Genomic DNA, 20353 nt, shown 5'->3' on the forward strand with positions numbered 1-20353 from the left:
CTTCTCGTTGGTATGTTTCGTAGCTGAGACCATCAAGGCTCCAGTATGGCTCCAGTGCGTAATATTACGGGCACCAGGGGCGTCCCGTCGCCTCGTGTGGAGGACACAGCGACCTTCAACGGCTACACTCTAACTCCAGTTGCATGGTTTATTAATCTCTCGATTCGGCATCTGCCATCACCGGGGGTCTATCGCTTCATGTACAGGATAGCTGTCTGTCCGCCTCTTGGCAGTTGGTACATATCAATGCAAATTCAATCAAGGTTCAAACTCCTCAATATGAGAAATGAGAAACTTACGGAAGTTATGTTAACTAGCTTATGAAGACAAATCAACCTTAGCCTTTTATTTAGATATCTGCTGAAGAATACTTTCGAACAAGCCGTCTGTATCTTAGATCCAATCAGATAATGTCACATTTATATCATTGTAGTCAATCAACTCCAACTGATTTCAGATATCCGACTGCGGCATGGTACTCGAGGAGCAGCCGGGCAAGATCTCCGAGGCCTTCCGCCTCTTCCTGCAGGGCGAGGGCTACGGTAAGTAGACGGACCCACCACGATCGCGGAAACTGGAGCTTACCACTAACGTCAACTTCCTCATGACCCTAGACAAAGGAATCGTGAAAACAGTGCTATTTATTACGTAGGAATGTGCGGCTCCTTAACCTATTTAATATGTCTATATACTTCGTTTTTAGTAGTAAGGACTACATAGAAGTAAGCGTGAAGTTTTTTCAGGGTTTTAATTGAATTGAATTATCTAATGAAGCATGGACCGCATTTCCGCAAAAGGTGTCAATTTGAATTGCTTATGTTTAATTCTTAGTAATCCTTAAATTAAAAACAAAGTATAATACGACGGACACGGACACTACGGACAGTCAAGTGTAAGAACATGGGTGCACACAAGTTGCTCAGTTTTGATTAAGTTGGGTGGATCCATGTTTTTAAGTCATGTATGACTTGTCCTAATAAATTGCAATCGTGCGCGTTTGTGGCCGCAAATATGTTAACAATATTAGTTACCTCATTGCTGCTACAATAATATGCACTAGTTTTCGCGCCCTAACATATTCTTTCGTTTATTTATGGACGTGCCTTGAGGCAAATGTGGCCGGACTAGACTCGAGAAACTGAAGAAGATGTAGTAGCAATAGTATGTCTACGCCTTGCTTTATTTGTGATAGGCGGCGATAGGTATAGCGGCCCCTGATTTACAGCATAGACATCTCTGGGGGTATAAATTAAAACCTTATTTTAGTAATGAGCTTTGTATATAGGATATACGAGTACTATACATCAAAGAGAAGTAGAGAATTTAGTGAACCGCATTATGTGAAAACATTGGTCGGTGCTTTATTATAGGCATAAAGATAATAATATCTTGAGCAATTGGACAGGTACACTAGATATAACTGACAGTTTAATAGATGAGATAGCTCAAAGTTCGCAGCATTTAAAAAAGAAAAGCAGTTTTATCGAGTCTACTGTATGTGCCCCCTTTTTGCGAAAGGTTTACCTACTTTAGATAAATACTATAATGTTCGTATTCAATGTTACGGTTATCCACTATGTATCATCTATTAACAACGATAGTTATTAATATTAAGAATCTAAAAGTTAAACCAAAATAAGTACAGTGCTAGTATTTATTGTACTATTTGAAATGTGAGTAACAATAATGTTGAATGTATTTACACTATGTCCCAGTAGACGAAACTTCTTAGATTTAACCTAAATTACTACTGGATTGAAGACATGTTTAAAAATATTGAAACATGATTTAATTATGTAATAAATATTGAGACATTTTGTATTTATATAAATATATTTGAATATACAAATCATTAGATACGAATGACTGCACGATTTTTTAGATATCATGATTACATGTATTCCAATAAAATATGTATACGTAAACGTATACAATAACCAGAAACGCAGAACTTGCGAAAGGAACTAATATGATGGTTAATATTCGACTCTGTTGCCAAATACTTATGCCACAGATATTGCCAAAAAGTTTTTTCCAAGCCCTCATTGACGGGTCTCTCGAGGGTCTCCACCGCGGACGCGTGCATAACGATTTTACCACCTCCAACAATTATTCATTTCCAACCCTCCGTCTCTATTTCCGTCCTATTCAAATATGTACCAAATTCTAAATTATATATATTTATATCACATAGTGTCTCCTCGCGATATTTTTATACACCTAATTTATAAAGTCTATGCACGCGACTGTAATTTCGGTGTAATTTTAGAATAAATATAACCAATTATTAATTATTAAAATGTGTACCAAATGTGAATGTATTCTAGTCATTTACTCGTTGTTATATAACGTATAGCTTAGTCACTAAGGTTAATCATTTTCAAAGAAATGACTGCTTTTAGTGCTTTTAATGTGTAATTCACTATAATTGACGTATCGACAATAACATGGACATTGTCATGCTGTTTAGTGCGAATGTGCACCGGCTAGCTTTGCATTTACCGATTACAACTGTCTCGACCACGCCACGCCTCGCTCGATAGATGCAATGCAACCACCGGTACTGCGACACCACCTTTCATTCAAACATCGAAGCCTTAACGCAACGTACCTAATTACATTCATTACATACTAAGATAACTACTAAACAACATTTTTGCATCTGTTTGGCCGCGTCATTGTACTCGTATTATCGTTGTTATATGAATTCTTTCCCATACTTTGAATGTAAACAATTTTCAAATATTTTGTTAGATAATAGATTTGTTACATAAATAATTTTATGGCTTTCGTCGGGCATTAAATTTTTAAAAATAATTTAGTGTTGTCAATGTTTTGTTTACCCGTTTATTTCTTTTGTTTAGTTAACACGTAACAAAATCCTCTACATTTAAAAGTTTTAACTATATGAGTAGGATGTATAACTTGTTTAAAAATATGTTCTGAACCATTTTTTTGTTTTCTTAATTACGTTTGAGCCTGGATATTGCATTTTGCGGCCATCCTAATCCGGTATGTATTAGTGGGAGAGCTTCGCGCCATCGTTGACTGGAATTGCTTGGCTTCCCCTTTTACTTAGTGTTGTGTGCGATAATCGGTAGATATTAAAAAAGGTACGGCTGTCTATAGAAATGTGAATAGCTAGTTCAATTCAATGTATTAGAATTTAAAAATACAAAAGTCTTCATTAGTAGATTTGGTTGTAAGCTAGGGTGACCGTGTAAATGTCTTAATGTCTTTTTGAACACAATATTGTTATTATTCGCCAAAAGTAAATATCATGAAGTTATCTTTAGACGTTGTCGAGTGCATGCTCTTAACATCGTTTACCATATACATTATACAGTATTTTATTAGAAACATTATTAGTCCTTATATTTCACTTACTTATTCATGGTCTTATGAAAGGATGACTACGACATCTAATACTTTTACAAATAAAAACTGTTCATTATGAGTTTTACAAGATTCAGTGATATTAAAACTGTTTATATGTATATAATAGTTGAAATGGTAATTTATTCGATTTTCCTAGTCATTCTTTGCATACAAGTATTTGTGGCTAAAGAAATGCTTACAGTAATACTCTAAACTAAATCTTATATCTCAGATCAACCCTTGTTTTATTCCAAAACAAGTCGGAAATAAATCGAGATTTCTGTAGCCACAACAAAAGCACGTGTTATTTCTCATTCTATTTATTTTGTTTTTATTTTTCACCACGGTAGGTGTTGTGCAACTGCAAAAAATAAGCACGCCCAGCCATAGAGAACCCCAGCCGGCAGCTGTGATCGTCTAGAGCTTTCGTAGAAACAGTAAGTCACCCCTTATTTTCTTACATCTTATTTTTATACTGCGAATATAATGATACCGATCTACGGGATGGTTCACAAGAGACGGCACCAAATAAACGAACGAGTGAATGAAAATATCTTATGCTTCAATTAACCACTGAAGTACGAATGTGATGCGTCTTGCGGAAAAAGCCAAAATATGCACATAGTGAGTTTTTAGACTTGATCGTCCCTAGTGATCCCTATCATTGTTTTCACATTTAAATATATGGTGACTACCTACATCCCTGTAGTGCTTTTAATATGTTACATAAAAATAGTATGTTTTGAAGTCAAACTTCTAATGCGACTTCCGACTCGCCAACTCGAATTTCTAAAAACAACATATTACGAAGTTTCACTTCTTCCGCGCAGAGAGACTCCACGAACATATTGTTTTGTTTTTAGTATGACACGATAAACGATAACTTTTACGTAATTATATTTTTATATCCACTGTAAATATTTTGTTCCTTGTTTACTGAAGTAGATACGAACGATATAAAAATATAATAGTTCACCCATAGATTATATATAGCAGTTATATCAGTAGTGGTCATAGACGTCACTGTGTGTCTAGGAGGAAAGAGTTATGTGAACAAAATTTTAAAACACAACTTGTTGGTAACCATTTCTATCCTGTACATGACCATTGTTGGTGCAAATATATAGATATCTCCTGGTCTTAATAATTTTTCTTAAGTATCTAATCATATAATCAGGTAGTTAAGACAATTCCCAGTTTCATAGAAAATATTTAGATGTCAAAAATTTGGTTTGATATCTATCTTATTAAAATATTCGTTTTTAAATTTTCAATACGACGTCAATTGTATAAAATATTTATCTACCAAATAAATCCTTATGAGCTGGGATTGGTCGACTGATCATTTTCTCTGACGAATAATATTGTAAAGAAAAGACGACCAAATAGCACCGTTCGGTGGCATATAGGATTATCTTTCTGTATGTAAAGTTGCTGTGCAGATATATAGTTCTTGTCTTATTTGTGGATTGCGTTTTGCATGATTTGTGAAGAAAATCTATTTTCGTAGCACGACTTTTCCTATTTCAACTAAGACTATAAATCTACGTCTTTATAAAAATATGTTTCATGCAATAAATATTGTTTTTTAAAATCGCCCGTCGACCACGACATATTATTATGCTTTATTTATGTGGATTGTGTTAATATTATTATGTTGTACTTATTCCCACTTTTTTTATATAAGTTGACTAGCTAGCACGACCGAATTTATGTTTGATATAGAACATAGATCAAAAATCTACTGTCATTTGTGTTATCACATAAATCTATTAGATTCCTTTCATAAAAGGCATATTTTCAAGTAAGAATTATTCAGTCACAACCAGAGATCGGATTCCGTGGGGCGAAACTTCTTGACAGCTAGGGACTTCCTATATCGATAAACTCATTTATCGATACTAGTTCTAAGATCCTGTTCTTTTTTAAGAGTATGCGCATGTGACATTATTTGAGTTGCAGGCGTCCATAGGTTACGGTAACCGCTTTCCACCGCACCGGACCGTAAGCTTGTTTGCCACCGACGTAGTATAAAAAAATAACATATATATTATAAAATAAGAACTCAATTTTCTTCTTCTTTTTTTGAAAATGTTTTTAAAAGTTTACTCGTCACAATTTGTTTCGACGCTATTTATTTTAGACGCTATGAATGAATTTCATATTGGTCTTCAGAACTTTACAAAAAACACACAATGTTGGGGGCGGTCATAAGTATATAGAACTAGTATCGATACATGAGTTTATCGATATAGGAAGTCCCTAGTTGTCAAGAAGTTTCGCCCCACGGAATCCGATGTCTGTCACAACCATAGCAGCCACGAAGTGTTGGCGTAAAAAGTTAAGCAAATATTGAACTTATATAAATTATAAATATATTTCCTTTACTAGTTATTATAAAAACCCTAACTAACATTTTGCGATGTTGAAAAATGTGTAGGTAATTTTTTTACTATATTGTTTTGATTTTAAGATATTTCATTCGAAAGCCGAAGTTTAAAGTAATTAAACTCAAATAATGTGATACAATTTACGTAACATTAACGGAGTCAAAATTTGTTCCAATCTCTAAACATCACACTGAAATAGATTTGTATAGGCGAAATCGATGCTTGACGATAAGTGCCATGAATGAGGAATAATGAAATCTATGGCGCTTGACAAGTCACAAGCGCCAGCGTCGAGCAATTTTGCTCGCGTTCACTTTTTCGGGACGAGGCAATAATAATGTTTGGGTTTCAGTGGCGCCGCTCTCGCCGACCAAGATCGTGCTGTTCCGCCGGCTGTCGGACGTGGAGCGCCGCCGCCCGTGCCGCCACTCGCCCGTCATCCGCATCACCGAGAACCCCATCTCGGAGGCCATCGTCTGCTAAACAGTTGACGCCTAACTCCATGCCACGCTGGTGCGACACTACTAACAAATTACCATAGTTTAATATGATTGCCTCTGAAACTATGCTATTATTTATCCATTGAGTTGGCCGAATGACCGAGTTCATTTTGATTATGTTACAGGATAATTCACGAAATCTGACACAAATGAAATGAACGTAACTTTTATTTCATGAGTGATACCTGTCCACCATTGTATTAGTTAATGTGATACATACATACCTACATATTTTCATTAACTCATTCATTCCATTCGTGCCAGCTCTTGTGAATCGACTCGATCTTGTGACAGGCCATGTTTTATTCCCAGTTGAGAAATCTTCTAGATGCACGATTGTATAGCTGGTAATAATAGTCAATAGTCATACTATGACGGAAAACTTTGCTCGTTGATTTTTTTTTATTCAGTTAATCGCGCCGGCGTGGTTTTTTATAAACATGACCTAAGCGCATACACCCAACTCTATTCTCCCGATCGAAATTAATAATGTTGAATGACAGAAACGTAATTTACGGTACTAAACTACATACGCTAATAAAAAGTAGTAGGTAGTTCTACGATGACCTATACGATTATCTAAGTTACGCGGTTTTTGACCTCTATCTTCAACCGCGAATATTGTAAAAAGTAGTTTCTTGTCTATACACTCTATGATCTTAATTTGCAAATAATAGTTATATTAAGCATCACATCATTGTTAATTGTATCAGTATTACGTCATGATTCAGTAAATATTTGAAGACATAATTTTTGTTCAGTATAAAGACATAAATTTGCAAGAATCCATGTTGAGCGTGTATGCGTTTAGCAAGAAAGGCGGAAGTATTATTGTGGATTTGTTTCCTACCGCTTGATATTTATTTTTAATACAAAAAAGCTTTAAATTATTATGTTATGGCATAAATGTGATTATGAGCGTTGTTCTTTGATGATTATTTATATTTTATTGGTACTAAACTTAAATTATGTGGCTAAGTAAGTATAGATGTACATGTGTACGTAATTTATTTGAATAACAGTGCCCGCGAACAGTGGCGTGCCTAGGGTTTCAAAGTGAGGCAAGCCGAAAGGTACGTTTTGGTTAATCTTCAATTTTCGAACTCACGCCCTACAAAATGTTCTATTACGCGCCGCATTCTGAGAAATACACAAGCCGGGCGTTTTTAATAATGTCTCGTTTTTGGGCAAAAAAACTTTACCTTGCTCGTTAAATTACCACGCATTTGTATGAACAAATTCATCCATCAATTGGATTTTTAAACGAATTAAACACTTAATAACAAGAAAACGAAGAAGAGCACAATAACGCAAATAAAACTTTGATTGAAGTTGAGCGTTGTTTCTTTGCTTAAATGGAACAAATTATTTATAGTTTTATTGGTACTAAACTTAAATTATGTGGCTGAACGTAGTGAAGTACTAGCGCCACGGCAAAACAGATGTACATCGGTCGTACGTAATTTAATATTAGCGCGCGAATAGCCCGGCTTTTGGGCTTATATGGCTGTACCGCCACTGCCCGCGAAGGGTAGGTATAATAAAGTTTGTAAGGTAGCATCACAAACGTTGTTAACATTAAAGTTATGACGGAACCAAAGATTTGTGTTGTAAGTGTACATATCTTGTGAGGATGATGGAATGTAAATATTCCGGGACAATGGTAAAGAGCTCCGCGAACCACCGCACACGTACCCCTTTGTTCGAGGTGCACTTATTCACTACCTTTTTAAAATAATTTTATTACCCGTTGGTATAAACTATACATAGTAAGCATATTACGTTGTATTTGTTTTGTGCCGCTCGAAACAAATACATAATTTGATCACATAACGGCGAGACGGACAACCTATTTCAGTAGTATTAACTCTTTAAATATATGTGTGTGCGTGAGTTCACACGTTTCTCATGTGTGTGTAATTGTATTGTTCACTGTAAATTAATACCGGTTGTCTCTTTCGCTGTAGGGTCGTTAGAGTGAGAGGAAATGTCGGCGGTTCGCTAGAGCCTCGTTGGGTGCTAAGTTAAGACCAAGATAGATTTTTGAGAATGATTATTTAACGTAAAATCATTTTGGAAGATTGTTTTGCCTATGATTAACACCTTGATGTATGTAAATCAACGTTTAAATATATTTTGTACTCGTTTATTTCAGCTTAATCGAAGTGTTGTGATCAAATCGTCTGAGGAAACTTATCTTTGTTTTAGTTTAAGTTCATCAGTATTAATTGCGAGTAAGATAGTTTTAGTTATCTGGATTATTGAAATCACTCACTGCTTTTAATAAGTATAAAATGTTTAAATATAGAGGAGATCGCTTGTTCCATTACAATTGATATCATTATGTTAAGTATTTAAGTGTGTCGTTGTCCAGCGTAGAATCTCCGCCACGCTTGAGCCAGGAGAGCGCGTAACTAGCTTAACACTATTACGTTCAAAGAGATTTACTATATTTTAAAATATAACACACTTGAATAGTGTCTACTGTCGTGTGTTAAGTTAGTTAACCGCCAGTGTCGTGTGGCATTGAGGGTGAGCGTTTCTCTTCGTAGTTAGGTTAGAACTCGATCTGTAGCTAGATCTGACTAGGACCTGTTCAGGCCGCGGCCGCCGCGCGATCGCGGGTCCCGATGTGCCGCAGAAAAGCTCTCCAAATAGGCTAGTTTCCTACTAGTCAAATCAGCTTCTTTTTAAGAACTGTCAAAACGATTTGCTAATATTACATTACTATGAAATACTGAGGAAGTCACGGTCAATTCATTTACTTTATATCTTTCTCTTTGACTTATTAAATAGAAATTATGTTTAAACATAACTACTGTCCATATTTTTCATCAAATTATGTGGTGCTTTATTTCGTGCACTGCATAAAATATTTTATTTTAAGTATAGGAAACTAGCCTATTGCGAAAGTCCCACAGTTGTGTGGAACCTTGCTGCTCATCTGGACGCCGCGGCCGCGCGCCGCCTCTCGCGGCCTGCTCCACTATGTGCTTTGTAGAGAGGTACAATGGATAATAAAAAAGTTTTATTGTTTCTAGGTTTTTAAATAAGCAGTTACCTTTTAAAATTCAATTTATCGTGAGGATATACATAACGATACCACGAAGTGGAATAGACTCCAAAAAGGAAATTCGCCGTCGGCTTGTAAAGCTTTGACAATAAGTACTTTAAAATAAATATCCAGAAAATGGCTATCATTCTTTATTGATTATTTTGTTATAAGTTGAAAGCGGTCACTGAAATCATGACAATAAAACAAAGTCTTTGACGCTCAAAGTACCACGATACCTATAAAGGAATTGATTAAGTATACCTATTAAAACGCGTGTCACACATTACCTACTGGAGTAGTTCATATAGTCAGAAAGCGGATTAGTTCTCGCACATACTACACATCTTCTGAATGTTCTGATACTCATTTTTAGGTAACTAAGGGGCGAATTAACTGTTTGGAGCTCACACAATTATATGCTGTTTTATTAGGATTCCGTTTTCAACACTTGCTCTTAACGATATGTCAACAAGCAACAACTGTTTATAAATTGTGTGAATTTATTATGGTTCTAATAAAAAGTGATTTTACAAGGACATTACTGTTTTATTGCATTTAAGAGTGACAATCTTTACTTACTAATATTATAAATGGGAAAGTGTGTGTCTGTTTGTTTGTCCGTCTTTCACGTCAAAACGGAGCGACAAATTGACGTGATTTTTTAAGTGGAGATAGTTGAAGGGATGGAGAGTGACATACTTAGGCTACTTTTTGTCTTTTTCTAACGCGAGCGAAGCCGCGGGCATAAGCTAGTAATAATTATAAATTGAAATACTTTAAAGAAAAAGCTAGTCCACAAATGGCCGAGCCTTGGAATTGAAATTGAACATAACGAATTTTCCTTTGGGCTGAGATGCTGAAAGGCCGGACGCCTTTGACAGACTCCAAAAGAGAGCAATGTGTGTGCTTGTACCTCCTATCTACAGGGTGTAAACGTGGTGTAAACCTAATACGGGCGAACTTCTTAACGATGGTGAGTATACACAGACCAACCCCTATAGACATCCATTACAAGACGACTCGCGGTCGCCAGCCTTCCTAGTATTTGCACTGATATAAGCGCGGGCGCTCGCCGTGCCCGATCAGTAGCGACCAAGTAACAGACCCGAAAGCAGCGCGTGTTTTTCGCAGTAAAAAAAATGAAAAAGGGTATTTTGATGTCTTAAAGATGTCCACCTGTAGTGTGAAATGGTGTGGAAAGGTAACAAGAAGCTCAAATTTAAAAACAGACGTCAGTACATTCCACATAAAAGTCATATTTATAATTTATTCAGAGCCGGCATAGGTCAACTTACATTGGCCACTTACGCGTCAGTAGAGGGAGAGGGACAGTCCCTTTCATCTGGCGCGACTGCCCGCCGTCCTTGAAATGGCCAATCACAGCGCGCTTAACACATTCCCCGCCCGCTCCTCGCACCCCTGGCACTGGTGACTCGTATCGCGAACAAAATATACAAGATTGCTACTCTATAGGAGGTTCTCTGTGTGAGTATAGGACGTATAAAATGTAATTAGATAACTTTTACTTAAAATTGAAATATTTTTTTATCCATACAAATTAATTCGGCCCGCAACGTAATGCAAACACACTCCCGTGAAACGCTCGTTGACAGTTGTCATTGATTGTCATCGCAACCACGTTTACAGTACATTGCTGCTGAGATTTTTTTCAAAAATTCATTATGGGATGAAAATTAAGAGTAAATCAATAACACCTCTTAATTATGATAACAATATTGAACTATACGCCTGGTTTCATTTATCGCCCTTATTACGTTTACGCACTGTATACGAATCCTTTATACCTACTCAAAATTACGATATGGCTAAAGAGATGGGCTGCCATTCAGTAGATGAAAGCAGAGGCAAGGATTTATTGATTAAGAACACGTGCCAATATTTCCCATTACGAATTGAACGGAAAAACGTAAACAAACTGCTGTCACTATCAAAGTAACACGTGCAGCTTAAGTCAGAGGTTCTTAAAGTAAGGGCCGACAGAAAAACAAATAAATTTTAACCAGTTATTAACGATCACTGTATTACACATTTAAAATCGTGAATCGATCGATCACGATAACTGATGTTATGATCCTATGACATGCAAGTCAAAATAAAAACCAATAATTAAATTTATAACCACCTTATTATGCACTATCGTATTTGAAGACAGTTTTAATTAGCCATTAATATTCACTACCACATATCTCGAGGGTCTGCATCAAAACGACTGGATTCTCAAAACGACCAGAACCACATAAAGACTTGATCGCAAAACGACCACATCTGCAAAAAGCCTTTATCTCGTAATGGCTTTCTAGTAAAACGACCACAAAACATAAAGTCTGAATATCAGAACAACTTACTCTCAAAATTACTTGTTCGCAGGAAGACCACTTTCGTAGAAGGTAAAGATCTTAAAATGCCCTAATAGCAAAATAACTAGATCTTAAAACAACTTCCTAGTGGAATGACTACAATTTATGGTATCAAAACGACTAACGCAAAATAAATTGCCGCTTATGAATCCGGCCAGTTGAACAATCTTATGCAACATTTTTACTAACCAACTGTTTTCTGTTCATATTCAAAATAAATGTATTTACTAATTTGTTGCTATTTGTAAGAATGAACATTTTATAGTCTGACCAGAAATATATGATTGTCGAGAGGATGCTGTTATTCTCATGTAATTAATTAATTATACGGTTCAGAAAAGTATTTAAAAAATATTTATAATGAAATTCCGCAACTTAGCGCGTGATTATATATTGGGTTGGTAAGAAAGTAATGAGCGATCGATTGAATTCCACATAAAATTTTTGAGAGAGTTTTAGAATCTTCTATGGTCGAAAGTATATAAAGGGCGAGTCGCACAGTTTCTCGTCAGTCATTCACTAGCTGTCGCCGAGCTAATATAAGGAAGAAAATGGACGAATTAAAAGTGCATGTAAGGCATTGCTTACTATATGAATTTCAGTCTGGCCATTCAGCCGCCGAAGCAGTGCGTAATATATGTCAGCGTGTTGCTCCTGAAGTTGTGTCTGAGGCCACGGCGAAACGATGGTTCCAGCGGTTTCGTAGTGGCGACTTTTCATTATCAGATCAACCTAAGTCTGGTCGACCGGTGAAGATTGATGTAGCTAAATTAAAAACCTTAATTGAAGGAGATCCGAGGCTAACGAGTCGTACTCTTGCTACCGAGTTAGGCTGCTCTCATGTCACTATAGAAACACATTTACACGAGTTGGGAAAAAACTACAAATACAGTGTTTGGATACCGCACGAACTTGATAGAGATCAACTAAACCGCCATGCCGATATCTGCATACAACTTCTGTCTTTTCGCCGCACATTCAACTGGTTGGACCATCTTATCACTGGAGATGGAAAATGGGTCTTATATATAAATCACACACGCAAACGTCAGCGGCTAGCTCCAAACGAAAAAGGAATAGAGGCACCAAAAACAGAGCCTCACCCGAAAAAAGTTATGCTGTTATATATTTCTAGTCATCCATAGCCAAGGTCACAAAAATCACAAAATACGAAATCACTGAAGAGCACTGGGACGAGTATAAAGTCGCCAACGAATAAATCGTGACTAAATAGAATTTCTCATATTACTCTAAAATACATCCTAATAAAGGGGATGGGAAAAATAATTTCTTGAGTTTTTGTCAAAAATACCACGTGAAGGATGAGACGACCGCTTAATCCGCCGCCGCTCAGGTGCATTCATTATTTATTGGCCAAGTGTCACCGATAATCTTACATGTGGCCTGTCATGATCTTTGTTTTGGTAAACGTTATTATAATAGAAACAATAGAGCACTTAAAAACTGTTATAAACACCACGCAAATGTTTAGAAAAAAACTTGTCTTGTAAATATTTGTCACACACTTTTATGATAATACAATAATTACTATTTAGTTTGTGACTGACAGTTTGTGTTTGTGATAAATAGGTACTTATCTTGCTTCGTGAGCAGGGTCACTACCTCTAGGTCGATCTAGCCTGATGGGAACTATTATATCTATAACTAAGGAAACTTTGATTGAAAAAGACGATCTAAACAATATTTTTTTTCTATTAATTGCTGGGGTTTCTATACTTGGACAATAAAACACATATTTATTTCAGATAGAAAAAAAACTTTATTATAACTTAAATTGCATATAACAGGAAAAACTTTATTTGTTTTACAAGGGGGCAAAGTTGTTGTTTAACCGCACGTGCCAATATTAATACCCGTGCATGCGAAAGATTCCAATATTGAACCGCGAGCGTAGCGAGTGGTTCAAAAAGTAGAATCTTGAGCGTTGCGAGGGTTTCAAGGCACGAAGGTTAAACAAACTTTGCCACCGAGTGAAACACAAACTTTTTTACCACACCAACACGAACAAAATACTGACTATAAAACATCAAACTAAATCAAATCCGTCGATTTAATTTCCGTCAACTGAGGGATTGATACTCGGCTTCCTTTTGTAGTCTCCATAAACAGGATGAGCGTGGGTTTCTGCTGGAACCTTACAATGACGTGTCTGTGCCATGATAGGTAGGTACTTGGATTATGTTTTAGGTATCTACTAGGTAGCTCTACCTAGTTTTTGCAGGAAGAGAAAAGAGGGAAAGGGACATTTTTTAAGTTTCATAAAATGATGGTAAACAGCAGTCGCTTTCATAGAACTAGTGTAGAAATAAAATCTTGGGATAAGGTGCCAAAGCGGATTCCAGGCTCTTTTATAATGTTGAAACACGAGACGTACCTATTTATTACGATGGTATGATTTCATGCTATTTTACTAACAAGACAGCTACCATGCCATTCTGAGATTAAGTTCATTTGCGATCTAGTCATTTTGCTATTACTTAGGGCATTTTAAGATCTATACCTTCTACGAGGTGGTCTTTTTGCGAACAAGTAATTTTGAGAGTAAGCCGTTCTGATATTCAGACTTTATGTTTTGTGGTCGTTTTACTAGAAAGTCATTACGAGATAAAGGCTTTTTGCAGATATGGTCGTTTTGCGATCAAGTCTTTATGTGGTTCTGGTCGTTTTGATACCGACCCAGTCTCGAAAGTTGCTGAACAATAATGTTTAGCGACCCGCTACTTGGTCTATACTAATTTGCGATACCTGGCAAATTTTTCTGCATCTGAAACACATTTTTTTTTATCTGTCGCGTTATCGGCCAATCAGAGACGGTTTTTACAAACAATTGGTTGCTAGGTAATTCGATGTTGATACAACGGTGAACGACGCTATTAACATTAATTTTAACTTGCATGAATTACCGATGATATTTCCGTCCATTGATGATGAAGATGATGACTCGTAGAAAAAGTATTGTATACAATAGTGATATATACTTTGTCAAACAAGTCTGTCAGTAAATAAGTACAAAGAAAACTATATGCATCCTTTTCTTTAGGGTGCTATAGAAAAGGATACCTATAGTTTTCTTTGTTCTTATTTACTGACAGACTTGTTTGACAGAGTATAATTTAACCTCCTAAGGCCCAGCCATACAAATGAAAAATTCAGAATTTGCCACTGAAATATGAACCTTTAATCCAGGGAATAGAGTTGATTTTGGCTTTGTTTGAAAATTTAACGAAACAAAACAAATGCGACTCTGTTCCAATTGAATATGATTTTAAATTTCATCGAACTGAATAAGTACTATAGGTAGGACCTTGGCCCTTAGGAGGATAATTAAGCTTTTCACTCTCGTACCGTACTGGACATGGTACATAAACATGGTACTCGACTAAAAAGCTTTGTATTATATCACGATTGTATAAAATACTATTGTAAAATATCGGCAATTTTAATACCTCGAATGGTGCAATTTTTTTATAGCGCCGGCCACACCTTTGTTTACAATAATTCCGGCTAATTCAAAATAGGAATATATGTAGTACCCGAGCAAGCAAAAGATTCCAAATTTGAACCACGAACCTAGAGACTGGTTCAGAATGTGGGATCTTGAGCGTTACGAGGGTTTCAATGCACGTAGGTCAAAATAAATGTGAGTGTGCACGGGAAAACGTCCCACTTTGTCGATTGATATAAAGCTGCTTTGTCAGTTTATTCATATAAAGATACAAGTAAATCTCGCCTCGATGGTAACCGACAAAGTGGGACGTTTTACTAAACACACTCACAAATATTCCCGTATGAAACACAAAAGGGGTCAGTCAATAAAATAAAAAATATAATTTCAAAACTTTTATTTGTTAGAAAAAAATATACACTTATAATTATCTCAAAATATTTCCTTCTTAAGTTTCATAACTCCAAGACAATGAAACATTGGCCATCAATACATAGATCGGAATTTGTAATATAACGGACGCAGGATACGAAAATATACACAGGGGTGCGTCCGGTACGCTGGAAACTTATGAGCACACACGCGTCTCTTTCTAGCAATGGGCGTCTACGTCTAGTAATTGTTTAAAAGATACTTTCTCACGGAAAAAGGTATATTTAATTTTTTATTTTATTTTATACATAAGTTTTATTTTGAGTAAATCAAAATATCTTCTGGACGTAACGCATAGGACCTAGCATCTCATTTATATACAACATTATATCTTCCAAACTATATACATAGTTTAGTGTATGTGTCAGCCGCCAAAGACAGGGCATGGCTCAGCCACGAAAACGCACGTCGGTACCTCTCTATTACACGTGAGTGTGTTTCCTCGCCTCGCCGGACGGTTTCGTCGGTGACAACTGAGCACAATTCATTATCTCTCAAGTTAATAGCGAAACGGACACACCCTTAACCCCATAAGTGACTTGACCCTCTCGCACATCTTTTTTCGAAGACAACCATTTCCTCCACTCTTATAAATTAGTTTATTATTACTTGTCTTCTACAAACATTGTGCTAAAGGCGTCTTTCAAGACGGGCATCAGATTTGATAGTAAGCAATAGGCATAAATAACGTGGCAAGAAATATAACATTTTATAATGCGCTAGAGTGCCTCGTTTAGCGGCGCCTCGTTTAACAGTTTATTGTATTGTATTGCTTTTATTTTTATCAACAACATAACGACGGTGAAGTACCATGAACTCCCAACTACTTAGGTTTTCGTACTTAGGAGTTCATGGCACTTTGCCATCGATATAGCTCCGTTCTTCTAAACCGCGCCGCTATAGAGGAACTCTAAGAACGGGTGGGCCCAGAGCACACAAACAGTTTAATCGTCGACTTGCCAAAAAGCTATGATGGTTAAATTTGCTTACGCAAAGATTATCAACATCAGAACTTTGAGACGGCGACGTTATATTGGTCATTTTGTTCCTTTGTAGCATACCTGCTAAACAAATGATGCCGTGGATGGCATCGACTGAATATTATATTAAATTTCAAGATAAAAAAACACGAGAGAATGTACCTTAATTTCCTTTAAATCTTCGAACTCTCTGAAAGTCAAATAAACAATGACTTGAGTATTTGAAAATAAAATTTGAGAGGTTTAGCAGAGGATGTTAGAAAGGATTCACATTGTTTCTTACAGCTAATCTTCATTGTTCTTGGTTTTATATTAGGTATTGTTCATTCATTTTGGGCCCCACCAAGCAATACATACAAATTCAGATCTACTCGGCATATCATTAACGTTAGAATGCTATTCGCAGTATACCTAAGAAGGGCCTAGCGGGTGCTTCCACTGTTATCGACGTGCATTTCGGATTCGATGTTAGCGAGGTTCCTATCTTATTAATTCGTTTATTTATGGTGTCACATATTATGCCAAGTTTATTAGGTAACCTGCTGTAGGTTGCTTACCTACTTAAACTTGCTTACTACTTAGTGTAAACGAAAAGTTTGCACGCGTTTTACCTCGCCTTGGGACAATCCGGTTGCGTATCCGTTGCTACGTCCGTGGTAAAACCCGATCCCATGCCGACATAAGAATTTAACGGAATAGAAGCGATACTCATCTCATTAGGGTCAGTACAGCATTTAAAGCCGCGGCCTTGATTAAATTAAAGTTACAGAACAGCATGCTTCATAAGCGCACGCATTTACAAGACTGAAACCGCATGAAACGGAACACAGTGTGTTCTTAGCTTTGGGTGTTTGGCCCAACTCCGCGATAGGTATCTGATTATGTTCGGTGTGTACAACTTATTGCTTTATGAGCATCGCTTCTACGCATCGAATGATATCTTTTAGATTTACCCTCATTTCTCACGCAAAACCTCAGTTTGACGTAAACTATTACGTTCGAGACGCGAACACACTGACTCCCCTCAACGTGTCGCTCTTGTTCGGTTAGTATGGAATGTTTGTTGCGTTTGTTCAGGCGGCTGCTCAATATAGGTGAAATATGAACTGGACTTACATAAGTAATAGCACCAACTCACTAAGACAGCATTGGTAGATTTGTATCATGTGATGATATGAACAATAATTTAGGTTATGTAATCGTATACATATATAGAAGAGCATTAATAAACGCTATGTCTATCAAATAAAACAAGGCTCAGAATTCGAAAAGCCTCTGTAGGCTTAGCAGAGTAACGCAGGAAATCAAGTCGCACGCAAGATAATTTACTCGTCATTTTCTAATAATATCAATTAGATATTTTAGATAAGGGCGGACAAGAAACCGTCGCGGCGCTCTTGTCCGCCCTCTCTCTCTAATGTCAGATGGTAAAATTATACTTCGTATTGCATTTCTCATTCATTGACTCGATGTTACCTATAAAAGTTTAAAGTCAGCGCAAAGTAAACTGAAATAAATTAAAAACTTACAACGTATTAAGCATTCCTCGTCATCATATCAATTTATGTACCAGACATACAGATTTAGTGCAAAATCTTTGCCATCGTATTTCTTCGTAAGCATTCTTATTTGTCTTACTTCATTCTACCTCAATCATGTTTAAACTGAGAATAAGTACAATAGCATAACACGAGTAATTACATGATGTTTAGTGTCATTGGTGCTATCACAATATCGCTCAAAGTTATCGACGCGGGACAAAGCCTCATGCCCAGATACAAGCCTAGCAGAGCGTCGCTCGTAACGGCAACGATAACTTTGTAGTCCAGTTTGACACTTTATTGTCGTTTCGTAATATATCCGGGGACACATTTGGTCAGTTCCTCATTTAGTATAATTTCTCACTAGAGACCTTCGCAAGTTCGCATAGAAGTGTCTGCCAATGTAAAGGGACACAGGCATCGAGCAAAACTGCTTACATATTTACACACCTTTAACCACGAGTATTTATTGCCATACTGGAGCTTTCAAACATAGAATAAATGGAAGAAAAAATAATCTCCTTACATCTAATTTTTTTATACTAATTGCACATTTTTTCAATGTATCAATACAGACAAAGTCTTTGCAAAGTAAGCTTTTCATAACGAGCAGTTGGTTCTTGCACAAACAAAAATGCCGTGGGTTCCTGTACATTGACAGAACTTCAGGTCTACTGATATTTTATTACAAAAATAGGATATTTTCAAATTTTTCATATTGCACGGTGAACACAAAGGTCGCGAGCGACAGCCGTATTTGTACTGTTTTTAAAGCATCTTCTAATAAACCTAGTTTAAATGTCAATTTCGTAAAATTGCGTAAAATATTCATTTTAGCGCGTGACAAATTTTGCCTTGTCCACAAATTCAAATATTGGGCCACATTCGCTCTGCCACATTGACGACATAAGTCTCGTGAAATTTATATTAATTGCCAAGGCGATTAATAAAAAGTAGCTCTAAATTGAATTTCCTTAGCAGTACGCAACCTTCGCTGGTTCGCAGAAAGTTCGATTCGAAGATTCGTAATAACAACTGACAATCGTTATCTGATGAATCACGTTGTCCGTAGTATTCGACTAAACATTTTATGAAGAACTGCGACTCAACACACATTCATATGGTTCATAAATAATTATAAAACAAACTGGCCATCAGTGCGCGGTAAAGTACCTGGCCAGTGTTCCTACTCATGTAGGTAAATAATACAAAAAAGTAAAGTACCAATTAACAATTAGTTTATAAATTAACAATTTCAGAAGTAAATTAATTTAAGAGTTGCATACGTAGCAAATCAGTTATTACAAGATTATCTTTCAACATCCTTGTATTATTTACTTTAATACACTCGTGTGTAAATTCTTGTAACTTGTATCCAGCAATCTGCTAAATTTATTGATTGTTACTATTCCATTTGTTACATAAAACTCCTGAGAGATCCTTAAAAACCATCCGTTCAGATTTTTGAATAAATCGGAACTAACAGAACCCAATAGACACGGTCATTCAGCCAATGATATAATGTAGGAGTCACGTGATCGTGTTAGTTTACATTTATTTGAAAATCTAAAAGAACAGATTATAGCACAGACAAAAACGGACAGTCGCAGTCCTAGTTCGGGTTAGGGCGATGAAACAGACGTTCACCTAACTGGCTGGTGTGAGATCTGTTAGTTGGTGAGGTGCGAGGTGGAGGCGGCCTGGGTCACCTCGTCGAACGACTGCTCGAGGCAGTGCTTCAGCTCCGCGTACGACACCACGAGCACGCTCTGCTCGTCGCGCGACATCAGCTCCACCTGTCGACACAATATGGAAATCAATGCTTATTGTTCCAATACGAATAATCTATACTTAGACGCGAAAGGCATTTCAGGAAATAAACAGAGAACAATTATATTATTCGTGTTCTGACTGCCACGATCAGTTTATTTATTCTAAGGCATTATGCTAGTTTTGAAAGTGAAACTCTGATATCCCACAAGGTCCTCCGACTTTGTCGTCCGAAACGTGTTGCAGTAACTTAGTTACTAGATGACAGCCAAAATTCAATCTGTAATGAGGACACACTTACGCCGAAAGTTGACGAGCCAACCATACTTCATACGATTCGAGTTGAGTACGTAAGAGCTCTACACTTCGAATGTAGACTCCTTTCCGTGTCGCCTTTCATGACTTGTAAGTAAAATATGAAATAGTGGTGTAATGGCGCCACCGAGTGGAACAGTAGTCGCGT

At 36.7% G+C, this 20353-nt stretch overlaps 2 protein-coding genes across 5 annotated transcripts in view; one reads left to right on the forward strand and one right to left on the reverse strand.

Moving 5' to 3' along the window:
* The window catches only part of LOC125240890 (protein NDRG3), a 112330-nt gene extending 105040 nt beyond the window's left edge, over positions 1–7290 (forward strand). For 2 of the 3 annotated variants that reach the window (XM_048149043.1, XM_048149045.1), the window contains 2 exons: positions 458–542; positions 6121–7290. In XM_048149043.1, the coding sequence (XP_048005000.1) occupies positions 458–542; positions 6121–6251 (216 nt within the window). In that variant the 3' untranslated portion in view covers positions 6252–7290. Of the gene's footprint in view, positions 1–457; positions 543–3728; positions 3816–6120 lie in introns of all 3 variants that reach the window. The other variant, XM_048149044.1, reaches the window with a different exon arrangement.
* An 8257-nt stretch (positions 7291–15547) lies between these two features.
* LOC125240762 (PAN2-PAN3 deadenylation complex subunit PAN3) overlaps positions 15548–20353 on the reverse strand; it is a 36943-nt gene continuing 32137 nt past the window's right edge. For both annotated transcript variants that reach the window (XM_048148826.1, XM_048148825.1), the window contains exon 16: positions 15548–19916. In XM_048148826.1, the coding sequence (XP_048004783.1) occupies positions 19791–19916 (126 nt within the window). In that variant the 3' untranslated portion in view covers positions 15548–19790. The remainder of the gene's footprint in view (positions 19917–20353) is intronic.

The sequence above is a fragment of the Leguminivora glycinivorella genome, chromosome Z, assembly GCF_023078275.1.
Source record: "Leguminivora glycinivorella isolate SPB_JAAS2020 chromosome Z, LegGlyc_1.1, whole genome shotgun sequence".
Taxonomy (NCBI): domain Eukaryota; kingdom Metazoa; phylum Arthropoda; class Insecta; order Lepidoptera; family Tortricidae; genus Leguminivora; species Leguminivora glycinivorella.